We start from the raw sequence: 22,292 nt of genomic DNA, 5'->3' as shown, positions 1-22,292 counted from the left end.
GTTATTACAAATACGAAACGAGCTGGCTATCGCAATGCATCGATGCTGGCTGGTTCATTCAGCTGAGTTCATTGTGGCTGGATCTGAGTCCATGACGGCGTTCCGAAACTTCACTTCTTGAGCGAGCGACACCTGGCAGGCACCGTAACAGAGAGCCTGTCCCACACGCAGAGCACATCAAACGTGTTTATTCCACCGGTGGCTTGTCGGGTGCCTACGTGCAGGAGGGCACTCCCAGGGTGGGCTTCTGAATAGGCCCAGAGCTCAAGAGCCGCAAGCTCGCGACGCGCGCTCCAGACAGGGAGAGGCAAGTACACACAACTGTGATGCCTGCTAGTTAGGGACCACAGTAGGTAGGGTAGGCTGGGCTGGTTCAAACCACGGTAAAGGAATAGGCAGGCCGCAGCGCTGAAATCCGTGTGTACGATCTGATGTCAGAGAGTCATCTACAATGAAGGCAGGAGATGTGGGTGAAATCGTGATATCATGGGATGAAGTTGTAATCAAGCTGACAAGTCGGGAACAGGTCTTAATGTTACATGCTTGCGAGATTTCTCATTGGTCATTTGATGTGGAAATGATAAGTATTATCATGTTATTACAGAACCTCAGATTGTGAGATTCTTTGGAAACTTGTAAGGTCCTGAAGCTTTAACGATCTGGTGGACAGTGATGTGCTTAGACGCCAGGCAGACGGTTCGGCAGGCCACACTTGGCTGCCCGTGTTCCGTGCGACGCCGCATCCATCTGGACGGAATGAGGCCAGTGCCGAGATGGAGCCCTATCCAGCAGGTGGTGGGGGCAGTGTGGGCAACCGCATCCACCTGAACGGAGTTAGGCTGCTGCCGAGATGGAGCCCTATCCAGGAGGCGGCGGGGCGGTGTCGGCGCCGTTCTCAAACTGCGCCTCCTCGTAGCCCCACTGCTGGTCGAACTTGAAGAGCTTGACGTCGATCGGGCCGTTCCAGCCGCCGACGCCGACGAACGCCACGGTAATCTGCGGCATCTGGCAGGAGAACACGACGGCGCCAGCGCGGCTAACCGTCACCCGACCGCCGTCGTAGCGCACCTCGAGCTCGACAAACGCGTTTGGCGCCACGACAGCGGGCGTCTCCTGGCTTTCGAACTCCTCAAACTGGCCGTCCGGCGCCACCCTGACGGCCGCCGAGCGCAGCGGGACGTCTGGATCGTCGCGGTAACCGATGCGGATCCAGTAGTCGACGACGAACTGCTGCTGCTCCTTGAGCACGACGTTGCACTCACCCCCCGGGCCAGGTCGACACTCCATGTGGACCGAGACCACGCTGGAGGGGACGGGCAGGCGGCGGGCGATCTGACCGCCCTGCAGCACTGTGTAGACCCGCTCGGACCCCGGCGGCGTGTCCAGCAGAGCCCAGGCATCGGCCAGGTCGCGCTCCACGCTCCAGCGTGCCACCGACGGCCAGCTGCGTAGCGAGACGTACCGCAGCGCCGCCTCTGGCAGCGGCGCGGCGATGGTGAGCGCGTACACCATGACGTTGTTGCCGTCGTACACCTGCAGGGCGGTTCTGCCATCGTCTGAGCACCAGGAGAACGTGACGGTCGCCGTCGGCTGCTCGGGCAGCAGGCCCGCCCTGATGCGGGTGTACTCGCGCGATTCGTACGCGTCGTGGCGGTACTGCACCGACACGGCGGAGTCGTTCAGGTGGAAAAAGTAGTGTCGCTCCTCAGGCTGGTTATCCTCGCTGACACGGAACGCCACCTGGCAGCCGGCGGCGCAGCCGACACGCAGCGTCACGCTGCAAGGGCTCCGCGGCGCTAGCGCCTTGTACAGCCAGCCAGACGCGCTGCCGTCCGTCAGCCACTCCGAGCCGAACAGCGGCAGCTGCAGCCGGGCGCTGGCGTTCCACGTCTGAGCGCAGCGGCCGTCGCGGCAGCTCCACTGGTCGCCGCCCGTCAGCGGCAGTGCCAGCGCGCACTGCTCGTCCAGCGCGCAGGCGTCGCCGCCGGCGCTTGCCAGGCACCGCTCGGCGCAGAGGCCATGCTCACGGCAAGCGGACGAGTGCCAGCTCGGGAGCAGCGCCTCACGCGGGCCGCTGCGGGTACACGTCGAAGTAGCGCGAGCCGACGGCGCGCCGCAGCTCGCTGAAGCCGCCGGCGTCGCAAGCGGCGCGGGGCATCAGCGCGCAGACGCTGCCGTTGTAGGAGAAGCTGGCGCAGCCCTCGCTTTGACGGGCGCACAGTATGCTGCAGAGCGCCAGCGAGGGCAGCGCCAGCAACAGCGTCGGCTCGACGCCGGCCAGCTCCAGGTCACCGCGGTGGGCGCTGGACGCGTACAGGGAAGAGGCAGAGGCCCTGCGGATGACGACCAGCAGCGCACAGCACGTCCCCACCCAGCGAGCGGCCATCCCTCCACTACTGATGTCCACCGGCCTCGGGTTTTCCCGCCGGTGCGGAATGCTCTCACACTCGTTGAGGCTTTCGCCTTCGCCGAACGGTCTCCGTTACTCCAAGTTCTCGGCGATGCAGGGCGTTCTCGTCGAAGCAGACCGCATCACGTATCTAGAATGCGCGATCCTGGCCAGGTGGCGCCGCTCTTGTACCTGAGCGAGGCTGGGTCGCTCCGGGAGACGCCCAAGCCGGCCACTGCACGTCTTTGTCCTCGACACCCTCCCGTGCACGCGATTGAAGCGTCCGGCTTGTTCTGCACGCCGGTGGCCAGAGGGCAGTGACAAGTGGGCTAGACTACGCGGTCATTCGACCCATTCAGGCAATTCAGTGGCGTGGTCGCGTGCACGGCGTCGCTCATGTGCCGGGTGTATGGCGGAATAGCGGGGTGCGCCGGCAGCATATGCGTCTACAGTTATTCAGCGTCTGGTAGTGGCGCCAGAATGAACACAGCGTTTCGTTCTCTATTGTAGCTGCAAGCGGCCGCGACTGAGAGCGCATGTGGCCTGCACTATGCTCAAAGACAGTGTCCTTTCCAGCCCACCGGGACGGCTGACTGAAGAGCCAGTTCCAAGCAAAGCGCTGCTGCATTGGTTTGCCATCGGCACCTACCTTTTGCTTTCGCTTTGATCGTTCCGGCTCGCGTTCATTAGAATCAAAAGGTCTCCAGCGCTGCCAAAACGACATTTTCGATGACAACAGTTTCTGCGAGCAGCTGTAACCACAACCTGACTTGTCATCCGTGATTATGATTTATTATCGGAATGTTTGCGGTGCTGGTTTTAAGACGCTTAGTCTTGCCTCGTTGTAACCACAACGATTGAATGATGGGTCCTAGCAGCCGGTGAGACGTAAAGCCCCAATCAATAAATGACGATTAAACTGTACGAAAACGGTCGCAAAGCAAAGGGGATAGGAACAGATAGTACGGTTTAGCTTCCTTGAACAGTTCGAATGAATTCGGTATGCGTCGACGATAAAATTGCCCACTTATGCGGCGTGGTATGACTTTTGTGATCGTACTTAAACCCTTGCTACTTCCTGACCCTGGACGTCTCGTTTAATGGTCATGGTGCGTTTAGTTCATAACGCCTTTTTCCACTGCGGGTCGTAAAGTTCGGAATGCACCTATTCTTGCTTATTGTAGCAGGAGAAATTCAAGCTCACTTGTCGCAGCCAAACCCAGATAAATTTGAGATTTGGACTACACCTTGCTAGACTGGAAATGCATTCGACCCATATGTGTGGCAAAGAGCGTTGCCACCATTCGTTACATTTATCGATAGCGGGTCATCATGAGGATCGATTCGAATGAAGCTGAGCGATTTGTGATCATCTTTTCCACCGCCCGACAGAACAAAGTGTACTCCCAATTCAATGTTTTTATGGGGCGGGGCTCAGCACCTAGTCCTGTTAACGCATGCAAAATCAGGTCAAATAACAAAAAACAAGACAGAGTTTGACATCATCGGGGAATAATATTTTGTGCCGGGTCTAAGCCCGCATGTTTTTCCTCGTCCATGCCTATTACTGAGGGATGCATTATTACGATATGAGGAGACATGCTAGTGGCATATGCCGCTAACGCGTCTCGAAGCATTAGAGGCATAAAAGGACGCATTAGAAACATTAAAGGAAGTACTAGGAAGCACTAGAAGCGTTAAGAAGCATTAAAGAATAAAGAAGCATTAAAAAGCATTAAGAAGCACACTAAGAAGTATTAGAAGAATTCAAGGGCATTCATGCGGTTCGGAAAATCAAAGTGAGATCTAAGAAACAATGTGTAATGCCAAGACATCTTGAAAAAAGTATCGAGACGCCGACTGTGTCCTGCCAACTGACGATAACAAAAAACAGCGCCGTCTTTTTCGCACTGCAAGGCGTGTGCATAAAATGGAAAACCTTTATGACAAGTCATGTACAACGAAAGTGTTTCATTTCGTTGACGACACGAGCATCTGCACTCGGCTGCAACATCTCACTTGCACGCTCGTCTTGGAGTTACCTGTTCGCTGATAACGGTTGCCATGCGGGACGGAAACGCCTATCTGGCTGAATGCGCGGATAATAAGTAATGCAAAGTCGCGGTGCAGATGTGTCTCTCCACGTGACATTTTACCATTTGTGTCTGCTTAAAGGACGCAATATAAATTTTCGTAACACACCGGCTACGCATTTCTGAAACACAGCGGTCAGTACTTTCCAACACCTATGATTATCCAAGTACTTACCTGCTGATCTACCGGGATTAACTGATACGCTGAATTTACTACGATTAATTCCAAAATGAAATTTGATTGAACGGTTTGCGTGCCTAGCTGCGGAGTCAGAGTCCTTGCTAGGTATGGGCTGTTGCGAAGACCCCCATCTCAGTCAAGAAATTCCAGTACCACAAGAAATTTTGACCGAAGTGTTTTTGCATGTCATGCGAAGTGTCATACAACACTACGACACGATCGTTGCAAGGCACCCTGAAACTACCATGGTCACTCACCAGCTGAACGACTGTGGTGATCCAAATAATCGAGCAGAAAACCCGAGAAGAAAATAACACAGGCTCTCACTGCAGTTGGTGGCAGGAGTAAAAAACGAGAATGCATAGATAAAGGTTTACTTCCCAAACCCCTTCGTTCTGTTTACACCAAATTGTAGCACTGAGCTTGAAATGTATAATTATATATAAGAAGGGTTTTATTGCAATTTTATGAGGGTTTTTATGTACATGTACATGTACATATATGTACATATATGCATCAAAATCGTGTTTTTATATATATATATATATATATATATATATATATATAGTGTGTGTGTGTGTGTGTGTGGTGTGGGTGTGGGTGTGTGTGGGTGTGGATGCGTTGGTGTGGGTGGGTATCTGTGTGGTGTGGGTGTGGGTGTGGGTGTGTGTGTGGGTGTGGGTGGGTGTCACTCATTCATGGAACTCCGTTCCATCATGGATACGTCTGCAATACTGAAAAAATATGCTTCGCTCACTCCTTATTTGTTTCAGGGTAAAAAACAGCCAGACCTTACACCGCACCTTCAACGTGGATCCCTTGTATCTCCAGCACGAGAACTCGGGTGGGTCCTCAACTAGCTGGCTGACTTGGCACCCCTCCGTAATGGCAAGCGTTGATGTTGATACCCATGACGATAGTGAAGTGTACCTAAGCCAGGTGCTTCTGTCAGGAACGATGCAAAATGGGCAGGTTCCCAGCGCGCGTCTCATGTCCAGCATGCTGCCAAACTGGACCTTCAACAACCATTGCATGAGAAGTGGGTTAGAACGAAGTACGCCGGCTGTCCCCGCATGCCGCGAGCACTGGATGTAAAGTGTTCTGGCAATCTAATGTGCCAAATATGTCGGAACCATTACCTTGATATAGCCAAATGGTGGAGCGGTTGTAACTTACAATTAGCTTGGTGCGGCCGTTTTCAAAACTGTTCTGCCATATGATCCACCTCTGTTATGTCTGGGAACACAACGGAATTTCTACGAAAACACTTCAAGCGTGCGCTTAGCTTACATGTTAGGCTGCACCGCATTTCATGGCAGGATTAAAGACACCATTCATGCCACGTCCAATGTTGAAGCAGGCTTCCACCGCTGCCCGTGCATTCAGTGCTATCGTGGCGTAAGTTGCGCGTACAGCGCGCGGTCGGCAACACCATTTCTCAACAAAAACCTCGCTGATAGTTTGAAACATCCATGCCGAGACGTAACTGGTCATGAACGACGCCCTGCCTGCCGGCGCGCGGCCTCAGCCACGTGCGCCGGAGGCCGTATTACTGCGCCGGACGCTTCGGCGACCACTGACTGGTGTCACCGTTTCAGGGTACGCCATTGATTTTATGGTGAGTCGGCGGCACCCCCTCCGGCGCCCGCGTGTCGGGCCTGCGGTGGCGGGGCTTCTTGGCCGCGGATTTGTCAGTGGACAGACCGAGCCGCAGCCAGCCAGACGATGGGCCCGGGCGTTGACCCACAAGCTGCCAGACGGTTTTGCTGAAAGTCACAACTGAGCAGAAAAGACGGCAGAGAGATCAGCCAGCGAGTCGGACGCCATGGAAATGTCTGTCTCAACTCTGCTGGCATAGGGCTTCAGCTGATTTGACCGTTTTTGTGGCACAGTTCGGAAAGCCCCTTATATCGATTATCGGCAAGTTCCGGTTGCCATGATGCCACTCGAGTCTCCACATGAGCAGATCTCAGACGTTGTTACCGGCGTAAAAGTTGCAGATCTCAGCGCACTGACGTCCGTTTCTGTGGCTCAGCACTGGCAGATACCTCTGAGCAAGAGGTTCCGGGCGTTGAAGCTGTGGTTTGTGCTGCGCAGCTACGGTGTGGAAGGCCTGCAGGCACACGTCAGGGAGGTACGAGTCCGGGTCAGGCCCAGATAAAAATTACACAGCATTCTGCCGAAGTCAGGTTGTTCATAGTTTGCTTCTGGCATGGTCTTCTGGTGATGGACAGATCAATGATATGTTTGTGGAAGGTATATCTGATTTTCAGACATCATTTCAGGCGCGAACGCTGGCACGTCTAGACGCATTTCTGCCATTATGAGTTTTTCTATCTTCCCTTTTTAATCTTTTCATGCCACTTTTCTACTATATTCCGTATATCATCCGGTATAATAGAAATAACACAGGGAAATAACGGACAATATATTCCCAACATTATCATGTTTCCAGTATATCCTATATCTCTTCACTATCTGCAATCCCTATCCGTATCAGCCAATCATCTTTTCGCAGTGTTGCAGCTGCGTGTATGCTGCCGCGCCGCGTCGGCCTCCGTCGCTCCGCTCCACTAACGACCGCCCCCGCCCGGCTACGCGGCTCCCCCACAGGGCGTCCGTCTGGCCAACAAGTTCGAGTTGTTCGTGCAGTCCGACCCGCGCTTCGAAGTGGCCGCCACGCGCCACCTGGGCCTGATCTGCTTCCGTCTGCGCGGCGACAACCAGCTGACTGAACGGCTGCTGAAGCGTCTCAACTCCGGGGGCAAGATCCACTGCGTGCCGGCCTCGCTCAAGGTCGGCTCCCTGGCACGCAGAGGTCCGCTCCCTGGCATGCAGAGGTCTGCTCCCCGGCATGCAGAGGTCGGCTCCCTGGCATGCAGAGGTCGGCCCGTCAGTGCTCTAAACGCCGGCCGTGCACGGGTCCGCGGGTCGCGACCCCGCTCAGTACCCTGGGGTACCTGTCTGGAGCCCGCGACCCCGCTCAGTACCCTGGGACATCCATCTGGAGTCCGTGACTTCGCTCATTACCCGAGCAGAGCACCCCCGCAGTCTAGGGACTGTTCTCCACCGGCCCGGTACCCCGGAGCCTCAGCCCAGGCTGGGAAAACGAATCAAGTTAACCTCAAGTGCCACAGATTTCTTGTGCAGAGCTTGCTACACTCCCGATCTTAGCATGTTGGCTGGTAATCTCGATCGGCAGTTTAAAAACCTTTTTTGATTGCATTGTGCTTGGTGGCATTCTTTCCTACATTTGTATTCCTAAGTCTGTCACTAAAGGTCAACATAGCTTATGTTACAGCCTTCATGTTGTGCGAGCTCCTTCAACGTCCATCACTTGAATGACGTTTCAAATGTGAATACTATAATAAACATGTGTATGAAACATATGGGAGGCACAGTCAAAGACTACGCCGTCGTTTGCTGCGCTGTGGGCTCTCCTGCCAAAATTGACGGACACATGATCTTTGACCCAGGGCAAATACGTGATTCGCTTCACGGTGACATCCACGCACACCCGGCTGGACGACCTGACCCGAGACTGGAACGTCGTCAAGGACACGGCGTCCGAGGTTCTGGCCGAGAGTCGGGCGCCCGTGCAGCAGCAGCATAAGAAGATCATGCTGGCAGGTGCGGTCCCTCCGTCGGCTTGCCTTGCATGTACGCCTTGCGTCGAGATAATCTGGACCTTAAGCGCACAGGTCCAACTGTAGTTCTGCTGCGTGTAACGGGACGAGAAGAGGCCTGGGCTGCAGTGTTTTTGCATTTGGAGATGGAAAAGGAGAGACCATACTAAAGGTTTTTGTCGCCAAGCTCCTTTGGTGTTGACATACAGTGGAGTCTTTCCTCGGATCAACATGTGAACGAACGACCGGATCCGACAGACAGATCGTACTCCTGCATCGATGCCTGATCTCACGCGCTTCGCTGTTCCCTCTGGCTTTCAAGCGATGCGATCGGCCTGCACAGTTCGGTTTGCGCGTGTTTCAGAGACGCGTCGTAACCCGGACTTCGGCACCTCGCTGCTGCTGGCCAACAGTCCCATGTCGCCCAAGATCGTGGACGGCAGCTACGTGGCCATCTTTGACAACAAGGATCTGCTGGGAGACTTCGCCAAGAAGCTGGCCCACTTCAGGACCGACCTGGTCCGTAACAGTCCCGGTGAGTTTTCTGTGACTCCTGTGGTATCCCGTCACGGTGGTGGGGCGGTTCCCGTTCAAGCTCGTCTATAACTTATACCTTTAGGGTCTTTGGCGATGAGTCCCCCTTCTCTAGCTGCGATAGTGTAATAAGTGGTGGATGTGGGCAATGTAGAAAAGTCAGCGTAGAGCTCGTCGTTCATGAATAGCTAAATTATTTTGTTCAGCAAAAAGTTCGCAACACCAAGTGTACAAAATTAATTCTCTGGGATTTCAGTTGACAGGCTCTGTTTGGAGCGTTCCGAATTCCCATTTTGTCCGCTTCATAATGGGGATATCAACTTCAAGAACTAGTGAGATGACTCTTTTAATGCAGTTGTTGCCTAGATTACGCACACGCGCGCGCGCGCGCGGCGCGCGCACGCACAACACCCACACCACAACAAACCACACACACACACACACACACACACACCACACAACACAACACCAACACACACACACACACCAACACACAACACACCACCACACACACAACACGAGCGCGGCGCGCACATATTCTTGAATACAGCAGCATCCCGGACCTAGCCCGCCCCCCCGCTCCTGACTTTTTCGCCACCTTGCCGTGATCGGGTCCGCTCGCTGCTGTTGCCTTTTTGCCCCCTTACCATGACCTTTGCCCCCCCCCCCCTCTGCTCTTCTTAACTTTTCGCCGCCTTACCGTGACTTGGACCGCTCCCTGCTCTGGGCTTTTCGTCACCTTCCCGTGACCTGAACAGACCTCTGCCATCAACGCTACGCCGCCATACCGCGACCTGGACCGCCTACTGCCCTCAGCGCTGTGACGCCATCCTGTGACCTGGACCGCCCCCTGCCACCAACGTTGCGGCGCCATCCCGTGACCTGGACCGCCTACTGCCCTCAGCGCTGTGACGCCATCCTGTGACCTGGACCGCCCCCTGCCACCAACGTTGCGGCGCCATCCCGTGACCTGGAACGCCTCCTGCCCTCAGCGCTGCGACGCCATCCTGTGACCTGGACCGCCCCCTGCCACCAACGCCGCAGCGCCATCCCGTGACCTGGAACGCCTCCTGCCCTCAGCGCTTCGGCGCCGCGTGCGCGGCATGATCATGTCTGGGAAGCAGTTCTCACTGGACTCCCGCATGGACATTGTGTCAACCATGGCGTCCAACGCCGACGGCGACACGAACGGCGAGCAGGACACCTCCGAGAACGGTGAGACGGGTGAGCACGGCAGGAGCGTTAAGAATGGTGAGAACAATAGACAATTTTTAGCATAGTAAGAACGGTGAGCATGGCGAGGACCAGCATACTACGCCATTGCAGAGAGGAGATGCGGGCCAGGCCAGCAAGACCTGTGGGTTCACTGACCCCCTGGAGAGGAGTCATTTGACGCCTGAGACGCGATCAGCTGATATTACGGAGAAAGTAAAGCAGCACCAGGGTTTACTAAAATTTTGGCTGACCCTGGGAGACGTTGGCATGGTGTCGGAAAGCGTGTTAAAAGGCCAAATCAGGAAGTCACTCCCAGTGCTAGGATGAGCGTAAACAGTCCCCAATAAATCAAAGCATGCCAGGACAGTGAAGAGTTATTGAAGTACCTAATTACCATCAGCGAAGGGTCAGCTGGTACCGGAGAAGGGAGTTACATGTCCACTGGTTATTGGTGATGGACGGCGAGACAACGAAAGACTGACAGCCAGCGAGGCTGGGGGTCGTTGGCCACGCGCGTTATGAAATGCTGAGAACGACGTCACGAAATGATCTCCTCGCCCACCTTCATGTCTTAACTCGTATCGGGTCCGCCTAAAGATGCATCATGATGAGCCTTCAGTGATGCTTAATGTGCGCGCATGGCACCCCACAAGCTGTCTAAAAATGACACCTTTAGTGCACTGTTAACGTGCTGAAACAACTTAACGTCCAGTGCTATGCGAGTAAACCGCACCTAAACTGTACTAAAGTAATGCCCAAGAGCATGGACGTAAACAACCTCATAGCTGTTTGTTATGGTTGAGTGCATAAATGATGGTGAACACGCGCCAGACGCGGACAGGCTCTGACATTGACGACTGTCCGCCGCCGCAGGCAGCCAGACCCCCAACAAGTGGAAGCGTTCAGTCTCCATGGTCCCGGCCGGGCCAGATGACGCCGGCATGGCTCAGCTGATGGTGGATGACGTCATTGAGGAGGACGATGACGAGAGCGATGGTATTGGTGCTAATTGCACAGAAACATTCTACCCAAACGTTTGACTAGAGGCGAGAGGGTGTGTTCGCAGCGAACCGAGCAGCATCGCGTATATACTGACTATGTCATTCATGACGAATTGCCCCAGAGATTCTGCGCATTTTGGTATTCGCAGCGACCCGAACGACAAAGTTCTACGTGACGTCACGTAGAATCCTTGCCGGACGCGTATATCTTTTTTGATTAGAGGGAGTGTGTCACCTTTTCGTATTTTCCCCTGTTGTTAGATCAGACGCGTGCGATTCGATCAGTAGGACCAATTTTCTCGAAATCCCTTTGATTACCTCGCAATTTTGATTAGAAGTAGTTTACTTTACGCTTTTCGGCAACCACGACTGCTTCGACTGGTGACACGCTAGTTTGGCAAATGCGCCCTTGCCGCCCGCCGGGCCAATCACAAACGTTTGCTTGTTCGCACCAGTAGAAGTACCATGCCGGTCCTCTTCACGATGGCGGTAGCGACAACTGCAGGTAAAAAACATAGTGGTGCCTCAAAGCGTTGACGGCACGATTTGGACTTGAAAGTAATCACAATTGATGTCCTTATAATGTGTTGACGACGCTGCAGCGGCACTACCCCGATGCTCTTAATCGGACTACCTGGCCATGAGGTTTCACCAGGGTATGATTTTGAGTATGTTCCAAAATGGGACGCTCCCTTTAATTGATCGAAGTCAGACAGAAACGCGCGCAACAAGGTTTACCTACCAAAAAACAGTGGGTACGTCAGGGACAGACGACGAGTAGAGCAAAGCACCAGTAAACGCAGCCAAACAGCATAATTTGCAGTTTTCATTGTCTGGACACGCAGAGTACGTGTGGACGTCCTATATGTATTGTATATATTGCATGTGTTGTAAGTATTGTATTGCATGTATTGTATGTATTGTATTGTATGTATGTATTGCATGCGGAGTTGTCACCAAGGTTACGAAGATAAACGGAAAACGTTTCGCATAGATAAGACATTAATATTAGCCTTATTCCTTGGAAAAAAACAGGAGAATGGAGACATAGTAAGGTTGATATCTCGGCAACATGCCTTTATCGAAACAATAGCAGAAGTGAATACGTTCTACGCAATATCAATTCGCGTCTGCTATTGTTTCGATAAAGGCATGTAAGCGAAATATCAATCTAGCAATATCTCCATTCTCATGGTTTTTCCGAGGAATAAGGCTAATACCACTGTCTTATCTATGTGAATAATATTCCTCGCTAATGGACTGAACAACTTACAGAAAACGCTTCGCCTTAACAGCAGGTCCAGCAAAGGTTCTACGCAATGTCTAATCAAAAACCTTGTTGTTGCGTTGCAAATACACCGAAGTCTCTAGCTCTCCTCCTGTTCGTAATGACACCACGATATTTCACGATATTTTATTCCTGTTCGTAATGACACCACGATATTTCACAATATTTTATTCCTGTTCGTAGTGACAACACGATATTTCACGATATTTTATTCCTGTTCGTAATGACACCACGATATTTTACGATGTTTTGTCCCTGTTCGTAATGACACCAAGTTTCAGCGGCATCTCTAGAACGATTGTGCACGACAGGAAAAGTTCTCACTGAGACGTCACTTACCAAAAATGATTCGGGACCTCCAAGAACAAATGTTGGCTGCTTGGTGCTAACTGTTCGTTCATGTATCGCTAATGCCGCAGACTTTATGTTGAAATCTAAAAAGTTTTGAGTCCCGGGAGTCCTCAGAAGTACGAAAGATGGTATCCTGGCTTTGGTGCTGCTCGTGAATAGGCGGTCAGTGGCCCAAATATGATACAAAATGTATCGGTGGAACGTCTCAAATAACAGGGTAGCATAGAAAGAGCAAGTTATGAGTGAACACGAATATAAATGTGATGCATTATAACATCGTATGATATAAGCTTATGCGAAAAAACTTTGTCGGCTGAGTCGGGTCAACGTGTTGTCTGTGAGTGACGGTTCCGAGGACTGACAGCTTGCCGACCGCCCTGATTCCATTTGACTTATGCTCCAGATGAGAGGTACCACCAGCGAATCAGAGAAACAGTGGCAAGGAACGCCTGCAGAAAATGCGGCAACATCGTCTGGGTGAAGTAAATCCTGCTGCAGACGGCATCTAAGCGATGAGGACCGTCGTCGCCAACTCGGGATCTCGACCAGCGCGTGCTCGCACGTCGCAGCTCGTGTATTTTGCTTCGTTCGTGTTCTCTCTCGCCACGGAAAGAAATCCATTGTTTCATCTCTTCAGGAAATGTGCACTCGCTGACGTACGTTGTCTAGTCACGCGCGTCGGTCGTACGCGATTGGTTCCTGCGTAGACGTATGCAGAGACGCTTAGCTTAAGATATAGTCAGAGTCAGACTTTCAGACACTAGCTGGAAATACGTGTCACGTGCGGAGTGGCGCCACAGGCGTTTTGCTCCACTGAGACGCGTTAACTCAAGCGTAGACTATTGTCATCGCCGTCGCCCTCCAGCGTAAGCGGGGACTGACAGTCTCCGATGTTTTGTCCTTAAAATAAAGGTCACATCAGGGGCAACCGTTACCTACGCTTCCCAAGGCGGGGGGGGGGGGGGGGGGCAAGATGGTCTAGAGCTTCCTTAGCAGGTAGTGGCTGTAGAGTATCCTAGACCTTACCCATCTAATAGTTTCTCTTCGAATTTCGTCCTTTTGTGAGATGGTCCTTTCGGTACAGTTTTATGCAATTGAGCTGAACCATTTTTGTCTGACGGGACCTCCGCTCTTTGTCACTGGGGCCTCCTCTTGAGCTACTGGGACTTCCTGTGCTTTTCATTGGGGCTTCTATGCATCATTTGGAGCCTTCTTTACATTGTCTGAGGTCTCCAGTCGACCCCTGGGGCCCTCAAGTTTGCTATCCACGGCCTTCTTCGCGGCTAAATATTACCTTCTCCATCCCTTAAAAACCCTCATTTGTTTTTAGATATTCCGTCTGGGGGGTCTGCAGCAGTCCTGGCATCGGTCATCGGGCCTCCTTTTGACATGCGAGGCATCCTGATTTCAAGGGGGAAGGAAGGGCAGCTGTTTGCCAGCCCTAGCAAATGGCAAACAAGCAGCCACCTCTTGCCCCTGGTGACGGCCACGTGGATATATATCTGCACGTGTTCTGTTAAGTTTAAGTTTGCGTCCGAAAACTTTGTTTGCGACGTCTTGTAGAAGTGCGATATGGTGACATGCCCGCCACGAATGACTACCTGAAACATGATACGCAGCACTAGGCTGTCTCCTGCTGTATTATAGTCTCTGGCTGTCATTCTTCTGAATGGAGAAGTTTCCCTATGGCTGCCTAATGGCTGCCTAGTTCAGGACGAGGGTAAACTGGTCTACGCTGACTCGAAGGCCGGACGAGCGGAAGCCATTCTGTTGCTAACTGAGCTCTGCTTCGGTGTAAATGTTCGCATTACGTGTTATCGTTGCTGCCTGCTGGGACCTTCAGCGCCGGATTGCTCGCAGACGCCTCGTACCTACGGTCAGAGCGGACCTCTGTGTGCCAGTATCCAGGCTCCCGCTATCTGTCAAAGGCGGGTGGCATAGCGGCCTTCAACCCGTTTCTTTTCACAACGCACGCCGGCTTCACGCTAACCTGAGCCGTGTTGGATGGGGTTGCATCTCCGCCGCCCCTTCCTGTGGTAAAGCCCGTGGCAGCAGCCAACTGTCATTGGTGTGGCGATGGTAACCAGTCTCTCCTGCGTCCGCATATCTACCTTCAAATGGTTAATTCCACCGTCAAATGAAGGCCGCTGTGTCACGGCCGTTTCAACCGGTCTAGGTTCACCGGAATTCGGTCAGACAGGGCGCCTGGGCGTAGCTCAGCTCTCCGAAACATGCGCAGCCCATGTTTTCTCGTATGTGTTGTGCTGTAAAAGCCAATCTGGTATAACAATAATGAACGTCTGCAGCGGAAATGACCAAGATCTTTTTTCTGAACTCCATGGTTTCATTTTGCGAATGCGAAGGAATGAGTAAGCTCGAGCGATACACAGTAATCATGCACCAAGGATGTAAAGGGCATGTAGCACCCGAGGTAAAACATGGTGCCATCCAAGGCCCTGTATACCTTGGGTGATGTAATGCTGGTATAATCATTGGAATCTTCCCACTGCATTGCAAATGAACATCGGGATTCCGCAGTAAACGTAACGCATGACGACTTATACCATTTACGCGACCACGCATACATTTAAAAATTGCCGGTTGCTTTTCGTGCAGAAAATTTCATCCGACTAGGATTTTTATTTTAGCAGAAGTTGCAAACAAATATTTAACAGACGCATTTCGACAACAACCACACACTAAAGCTTAAGATTCGGCGGGCACACTGCCTGAACGTGCGCAACATCATGCAAGCAAAAGGAAACATCCTAGCATGAAAAGAAAACGGACATAGATCTACGTCGGCGAATCATCACCGTGCACACAGGCTGCCACTTCTTGCAACAGGGTACAAGGTGCCAGCATGTCTAACTCGACCAAATGCCCACAGACAGTGCAGCTGCCAAAGTTCGTGTGAAAACACCGCGGTATCAAACGCTAGGAAAATGTTTTACGTGCATCCATTTTGGCTTCTCCCTGCATGACCGCACCAGACCGCATCATCACTCTCCACCACACTCCTCGAAAACATCCAGCAAGACACTGTTCATCTCGGTCCATCAACCAAAACACGTAGCTACTTTTCAAACCGGTAATTTAAACCTAGCTGCGTGCGAACACCTCTGCACCGCTTCGTCAGTCTAACACCGCAGCCAATCATTCGGACCAGTCCAGATGACCAACCTCCATACAACCCCGGCATGGGAAGCAAAGGCGGGGGGAATCAAAGCAGCCAGAGCAGTTCTTTGGCGGGGTCCTGGGTCGCGGAACAGGCGCCACCTGAGGTGCAAACGCCACATCTGGGAGCGCACCACGCACGCGCACGCAGGCGCAGCACACACGCACACAGGGGTGTACTTACGTCTGCGGACCCGCCCAGGTGGAGCGTTCTAGCGTACACTGCACTGAGACCAGCACGCTAGAACACTCCACACCACTCTTCGCGTTTGCGAGCATCCTGGACGTTGACAGCCGGACCAGCGAACGGGCAGAGTGGTGGCGCTCCCGGCGTCTTCAACCGGCAGTGTCGCTCGAGTCGTGCGTGGACGCCGCGTGGAATAGTTGCCCGTGCTCCAGGGCTACCGACTGGGGCGTTGCTAGATAAGATGCTCTTGCCAGCGGCTCACCAGCTGCTGCAGGGCAGTCGCCGGCTGGTGCGCAGCCGACCGGAGCTTGACAGGTCTGCTGTGGTTACCAGAAGCTGCCGGCAGACTTGCCTCCGGGCGGAGCGTGCACCTTCACCCCGGTTCTCTTCGGGGCCTTGTCGTCGATCTGAGCTCCTGTGAAGCCAAACAAAGAAACGCCCTTGAAGCGGTGCAGGATGGTAACTCCAGGTAGGTAGGGCGTATACGTCCGTGTCATGATACAGGCAAATTATAAATAAGGTTTGATCAAATTATCTTGGCTACTGCATTCACGATCAATGCACCTCATCCAAGCGAGATATCAACACCTCCAACACCCACAGCACGACCAGGATCTCAACGCAAGAGGCACGATGGATCCAAACGAGTACAGTAAAAAACCAACAATGACAAATGACTTGGCATTCAGACACGCAGGCTCACCGCGCGGCAGCTGGTCCTCACCCGACACGGCGAAGCCAGAGTTCTGCTGGTTGCGCACGCCCTCGGCCGGCTCCTGGCGGCTGTGAAACTCATCCTCGGCCGGCGGCAGCGACTCCACATCCTCCGCCGGCCTCCCGGAGAAGGTCTCGGCCACGCGGCGCACGCCGTTGGACACGTCCACCACCGGCGGGTCCGCATCGTCCGGCACGCCGTCCCTGTTGACGGGCGCCGGCAGGCCGGCCGTGTCGCGCTGCTGCACGCGCCGGTACAGGTGCGGCGCGAACGGCGGCCGCGCCAGCAGCCGGCCGGCGCCCTGCACCACACGCAGCTGGCCCTCCTCCAGGCAGAGGCGGCCGCGCGCCAGCACCCAGGCCGGCGCGCCGCGGCACCGCAGGCCCTCGAACACGCTGAAGTCCAGGCGCTCCTGGTGCGTCTTGGCCGACAGCGTCTGCTTGGCCTGTCCGTCCCAGATGACGATGTCGGCATCCGAGCCGACCGCGATCACGCCCTGGTGGGCGTAGGGCTGTGTCACGGTCTGCGCTCGCTCGTGCTGGCTACTCTACAGCACGCGGCGGAGCATCGGTAGCGGAAGCTTGTGCCGTTTGTCCCATTGTAAGGAAAACAATTTACGGGTAAAGTTTCCGACGCTCGACCTACCGGCCGTGATCTCAGAGCCGTAGCAAAGATGTTGTAGCTGAACAATGCGCAATACACGTTCCGAAACCTTCGCGACGGCTTTTCATGCTCAACAGCGACTGTGCCATTTAGATTGGACATACCTTCTGCGGATAGAGATTGAACAGTTTGGATGCGTTCGTGCTGGTCACGGCCACAAACTGGCAGACGTCCATCTTGCCCGAGGCGACGCCCTTCTCCCAGACGATGGACATGCGGTCCTCGATGCCGTTCACGCCCTGAGGGATCTTCGTGAAGTTATCCTTGCCAGCCGCCTTCTGCTCGATCGTGAACGCGCAGTGGTTGCTGCTCTCGCGCACTGCAGATCGTCGCTGCAGAGAGGACGAGCAGGTCGATGAGATCATGCCAGCTCCGCTCTACACAGGACAGTACGGTAATGGCACGGAAATGCGCATTTTATCACAACATTGCGGAAGCTATGCGACGAAATGTTCCATTACATTATGACGATTTAACATCGAACATTCAATCCACTGATCAGGCCTAACTGCCACTTCTAACACAAATAGATTTTGCTACTATACAGGCGGTAAGGTACGCATGGCAACGAGAGCCCCAGCTCAGGGTTCAAAACTCGACCCACGCTTGCCACCAGCTTGCGAACCGCGAGCCAACGAGGCAAACACAAAGCGAGGCCACCTCCTCACCGACGACATCGCTGTCGTGCCTTGGCTCGCGGCGGTGCACTCACTTGGCGAGCAGGCCGGTCAGATGCTCGGGCGTGGCCGGGTCGGGCCGCAGCGGCGGGCTGGTGACGTGCGCCGCCGCGTGCCGCCAGCACCGGTTCCACTGGTGCGTGCCGTCGGTGGCGAGCGCGGCCGCGCACGCCTCGCCGCCGACCAGGTGGCCCTGGCGGCGCCGCTCCGCCAGCACCTCGCCAGCGGAGCGCGACATGACGGGCGCCACGTGCAGAGGGCAGCCCACCTGGTGGGCCAGCACGCAGGCGCGCAGCGTCGCCTCGGCCTCCACCTCCTCCGGCCGCGACAGCTCGTGCCCCTCCGGCCCGGTCACGCCGGCCGCCAGCAGGCGCTCCGTCATCTGAGGGGGAGGGGAGGGGGGACATGGTCAGGGGCAGCTGTCAACGCAGGAGCTTTTGCTACGTCGTCCGACGCGGACATGGGTTATCGTCAGGCATGAAACGGATTACGGAACCATAGCTTTGTTGATAGACCCGTTTATTTTGGGTATGTTTGCAGACATGACTGCCTGCTCACTGAGCGCCCACACGGTGACATCGGGGTCATTGGAATGTTACGTCGACGCGACACTAATCAGGTTGCACGGAGCAAGGGAAATCAAAGCCGTTACATTAGCTATCAAGGACACGGGTCGCCAACTGTCAGACAGCGCAACTAATTAAATCGCTGCGCAGCTAACTGTAATTGCATGAATTCGCAATGGAACAAGGGAAGTGCATCGTCGCCGTCAATTCATGCAGTTCATGTGCCGGATCAGCGGACCAACACGACAGCTTAGGCCAAACGCTCCGCTGGCGTACCTCTTTGATGACGTCACCGTTCTCTGCGTGCACCTGAGCCAGAGCACCGATCTGCTTGCAGTGGCTGAACGCCTTCAAGAGCTCAGCATCAGACAGCTGCCACTTGTCCTTGAAGGCCATGAACATCTTGAAGGAGTTGATGCCATGTTCAGAAGCAAGTTCAGACATCTCTAGCTTGACCTGTGGAGAGGAATGCGTCAGAAATATGCACAAGCAGCACACATGTATTTATGAAACATTATGCCTGACCCCTGGAGGAGACATAATGCAACCAAATTACAATGTGTACGATTTTGCTATGTGAACAAGGACAACTTGCTGCTATGGTTGCAATCCACTGGATGGCAACATTTGCAGTAGCCGATCCACTACACACACCACTGTTCTAGAACGGCCAGCATCACCAGCACCCTCTCCTTCAGCCGGCCGCGAAGCTGTGATACCTTCTCAGACCACCAGGTGACGGCCACGTGCAGGCTGTAGTCGCAGCAGGCCTTCTTGTCGGCGAATTCGCGCCACTTGTGGTAGGCATCCAGCAGCGGCTCACCCCGCTGCGGCATCACCACGTCCAGCACGGTGGTGGTGCCGCCGGCCAGCGCCGCGCGCGTGCCCGTGTAGAAGTCGTCGGAGGAGACGGTGCCGTTCACCGGCTGCTGCAGGTGCGTCTGCGTGTCCACGCCGCCTGCCGGGGAGCGACGGGTTCGGGTTACACGCGAGGGTGGGCTTGCCAAGCTGTCTTCTTTACCTTTAGTGATAATGGAAGCAATTCACCCGGAGCAGCATTCGGGAGATTCCAGAACCATGGACTGCGAGAAGGGAGGCTAGATAGACAGGTAGCCATTGGCGTTTGTCTGACTCTCCAGCGCCGCCGCAGTCCTCGGCGGCGCTGGAGAATCAGAAGCTGTGTGAGGTCGCTGACGCGCGGATGGGAAGATCATTATGGATGTGGAGGGCGTCTGCGGAGGACCAAAGGCGTGCAAGCAGGCGGCGTGGCGTGCAAGGAGACGGCACAACGTGCGGGACTACCTGTGCGGGCAGGACTACCTGTGCGGGCAGGACTACATGTGCGGGCAGGACTCAATGTGCGGGCAGGACCACCTGTGCGGGCAGGACTACCTGTGCGGACAGGACTACCTGTGCGGGAATCTCCGGCAGAGATCACGCACAGCCGAGCACATGCACATAATGCGGTGGAAATAAAAAATGGCATGTCGGGCAAGCCAAGCTGCGTGTGAGTTGAGTAACGGCATCAGCGAATGCCTACAGGACCACATCATAAGCGCGGACCTTGCTGGCCAGTTCAGGGCCAAAGGCGGAAGTACGCTAGGCGTAGGCGTGATCCCCGACTCCCTTGACGGATGCCAACAAGAGCACCCATTCACCGAGAGGGACACTGGCATCGAGGCCATTTTAAGCCCACGTTTAGTGTATATATATAAATATATATATATATATATATATATATATATATATATATATATATACACATATATGCATGCATTTTTGCTCAGGATTGATAGAATTAATTGAATTAGTTGATAAATGTGCTTTCTCAACTTTGAAGGCGTTCGCTGTGATTGCACGTCCGGAGGATGTCAGTATTGTCCGTCAATTGTTGTGTTCATGGCGTGTCACGTTCGTGTTGCAAGTGGCCCAGACGTACCCCATCACCTCAGCGTTTTGTCAGGCGTCGTGAGGCTGTCGTGGTTACGCCAATGTGGTGTATGGAACGAAACTTGCAGCCCTCGAGATTACAGTTGAATTGATACACTACACTGGTACACATGAGCTTGTTTGTCAACACTAATTCTCGTGAAAAGTTGGAAATTTTCCTGTTGCGATAACAAGTGGTTATGACCGTTCTATGATCTTCTCGCTACTTATTGCTTTTCTCCGCTTGTGGCACTCCGCATCAACAGCTAGCTAAATTTCTGGTTCCTGTGCTTAACTATATCACAAAAATGGGCACACTCCCTCATAAATAGTCCCTAATTCATAGGGATTCCATACAGGAATTCCTACGAACTCGCGAATGAAGTGGCAGGCGTACAAGTAGATGGTAATATATTCATGGCCAGCTTCGAAGTATTTAGTTCATTCACCCACCTTCCACTGCAAGAGACCATCGACATCCGTGTGCGAGCTTTGCTTTCGACAACCACTGAGGCGATAGGAATAACCATTAAAAATTTCAGGTCTTCTCTCGAGTTCGCTGCGACGAATTCCTTTATCGTTTTCAATGACAAGCTGCATAGACAGAAATATGGGGTGGGTATTGGTCTGCCTTTGGCACGACGTTCCCATTATATCTTTACATGCCATCATGAAAAGCTCTGGCTTAGTTCCTGGCTTAGTTACATGACACTTATCTCGATTCAGGGATTTCCTTCAATAGATCACGGCCAATAAGGCATTAGTGTCGTCAGTTCCAGTCTTCACCAAAAGCGTATGATAAATAAAAGTCAAACTAAAACACGTCTATATGTCTCCATTCGTGGATGAAAACAATGATCAGGTGTTGATAAAATTTCTGCCGACACCGGTGAACGTACTTATGCATCCGCTTAAAGCACAATACAATACACTACCCTATAGCCAAAATAATTACTAGCTCCCCGCCCTCAGCGAGAATCATCAACAACAGCCCGCACGTCACCTGCCACAGACACTAGGTCAAACTGCACATAGCGCCGAGCAGTGTCTCCGCGCAGGCGTCATACACGATGATAGGGCGCAGGTGGCGCATCCGGGCGCAGGTGGCGCTGGCGGCAGCTGCACACCGCCGTCACGAGCTCGTCTCACCTGGCCCGCAGGGTCTGCCGGTCTACCGGTCTGCCGGCCCGCAGCCGTCCCGCTGTTCTCTGTTTATTCCCGGCAAACAAAGAGGCGGCGGCCGCTGCCACCCAAGGCATGCTAACCGGCAGAACGGGACAACGGCCAGCGAACTGGCGGGGCGACGGACGGGGAGCGGGCTGGCGGGGAGACGGACGGGGACGGCGGACTGGCGGAGCGACGAACAGGGACAGCGGACTGGCGGAGCGACGGGCGGGGCCAGCGAACTGGCGGGGCGACGGACAGGGACAGCGGGCTGGCGGGGAGACGGACAGGGACAGCGGGCTGGCGGGGAGACGGACAGGGACAGCGGGCTGGCGGGGAGACGGACGGGGACGGCGGACTGGCGGAGCAACGGGCGGGACCAGCGAACCGGCGGGACAACGACCAGCGAACTGGCGGGGTGACGGACGGGGACAGCGAACTGGCGGGGCGACGGGCGGAGCAGCGGGCTGGTGTAATGACAGACAGGATTAGCAGGCTGGCGGAGGGACGGACAGGGAGGGCGGACTGGCGGACAG

At 54.1% G+C, this 22,292-nt stretch overlaps 2 protein-coding genes across 2 annotated transcripts in view; one reads left to right on the top strand and one right to left on the bottom strand.

Annotated features, from left to right (window-relative positions):
* LOC119090419 (histidine decarboxylase) overlaps positions 1-13,417 on the top strand; it is a 51,993-nt gene extending 38,576 nt beyond the window's left edge. The window contains exons 11-19 of the mRNA XM_037213219.1: positions 5,437-5,507; positions 6,262-6,281; positions 6,699-6,797; positions 7,277-7,459; positions 8,140-8,293; positions 8,654-8,824; positions 9,904-10,038; positions 10,912-11,034; positions 13,082-13,417. Of these exons, the coding sequence (XP_037069114.1) occupies positions 5,437-5,507; positions 6,262-6,281; positions 6,699-6,797; positions 7,277-7,459; positions 8,140-8,293; positions 8,654-8,824; positions 9,904-10,038; positions 10,912-11,034; positions 13,082-13,164 (1,039 nt within the window). The 3' untranslated portion in view covers positions 13,165-13,417. The remainder of the gene's footprint in view (positions 1-5,436; positions 5,508-6,261; positions 6,282-6,698; positions 6,798-7,276; positions 7,460-8,139; positions 8,294-8,653; positions 8,825-9,903; positions 10,039-10,911; positions 11,035-13,081) is intronic.
* A 1,863-nt stretch (positions 13,418-15,280) lies between these two features.
* On the bottom strand, positions 15,281-19,538 carry LOC119089410 (dihydropyrimidinase-like; the record flags this gene model as incomplete). The annotated part of the gene is given in 7 exon segments (XM_037212076.1): positions 15,281-16,457; positions 16,746-17,253; positions 17,525-17,731; positions 17,734-17,752; positions 18,133-18,479; positions 18,940-19,119; positions 19,383-19,538. Coding segments are annotated over 7 exon segments (1,506 nt in total), but the record flags the coding sequence as incomplete, so codon positions are not given.
* Between the last annotated feature and the right edge of the window lie 2,754 nt (positions 19,539-22,292).

This window comes from Pollicipes pollicipes, unplaced genomic scaffold (assembly GCF_011947565.3).
Source record: "Pollicipes pollicipes isolate AB1234 unplaced genomic scaffold, Ppol_2.1 Scaffold_3087;HRSCAF=3621_pilon_pilon_pilon, whole genome shotgun sequence".
Taxonomy (NCBI): Eukaryota; Metazoa; Arthropoda; class Thecostraca; order Pollicipedomorpha; family Pollicipedidae; genus Pollicipes; species Pollicipes pollicipes.
This window is presented reverse-complemented; position numbering and strand designations above follow the sequence as displayed.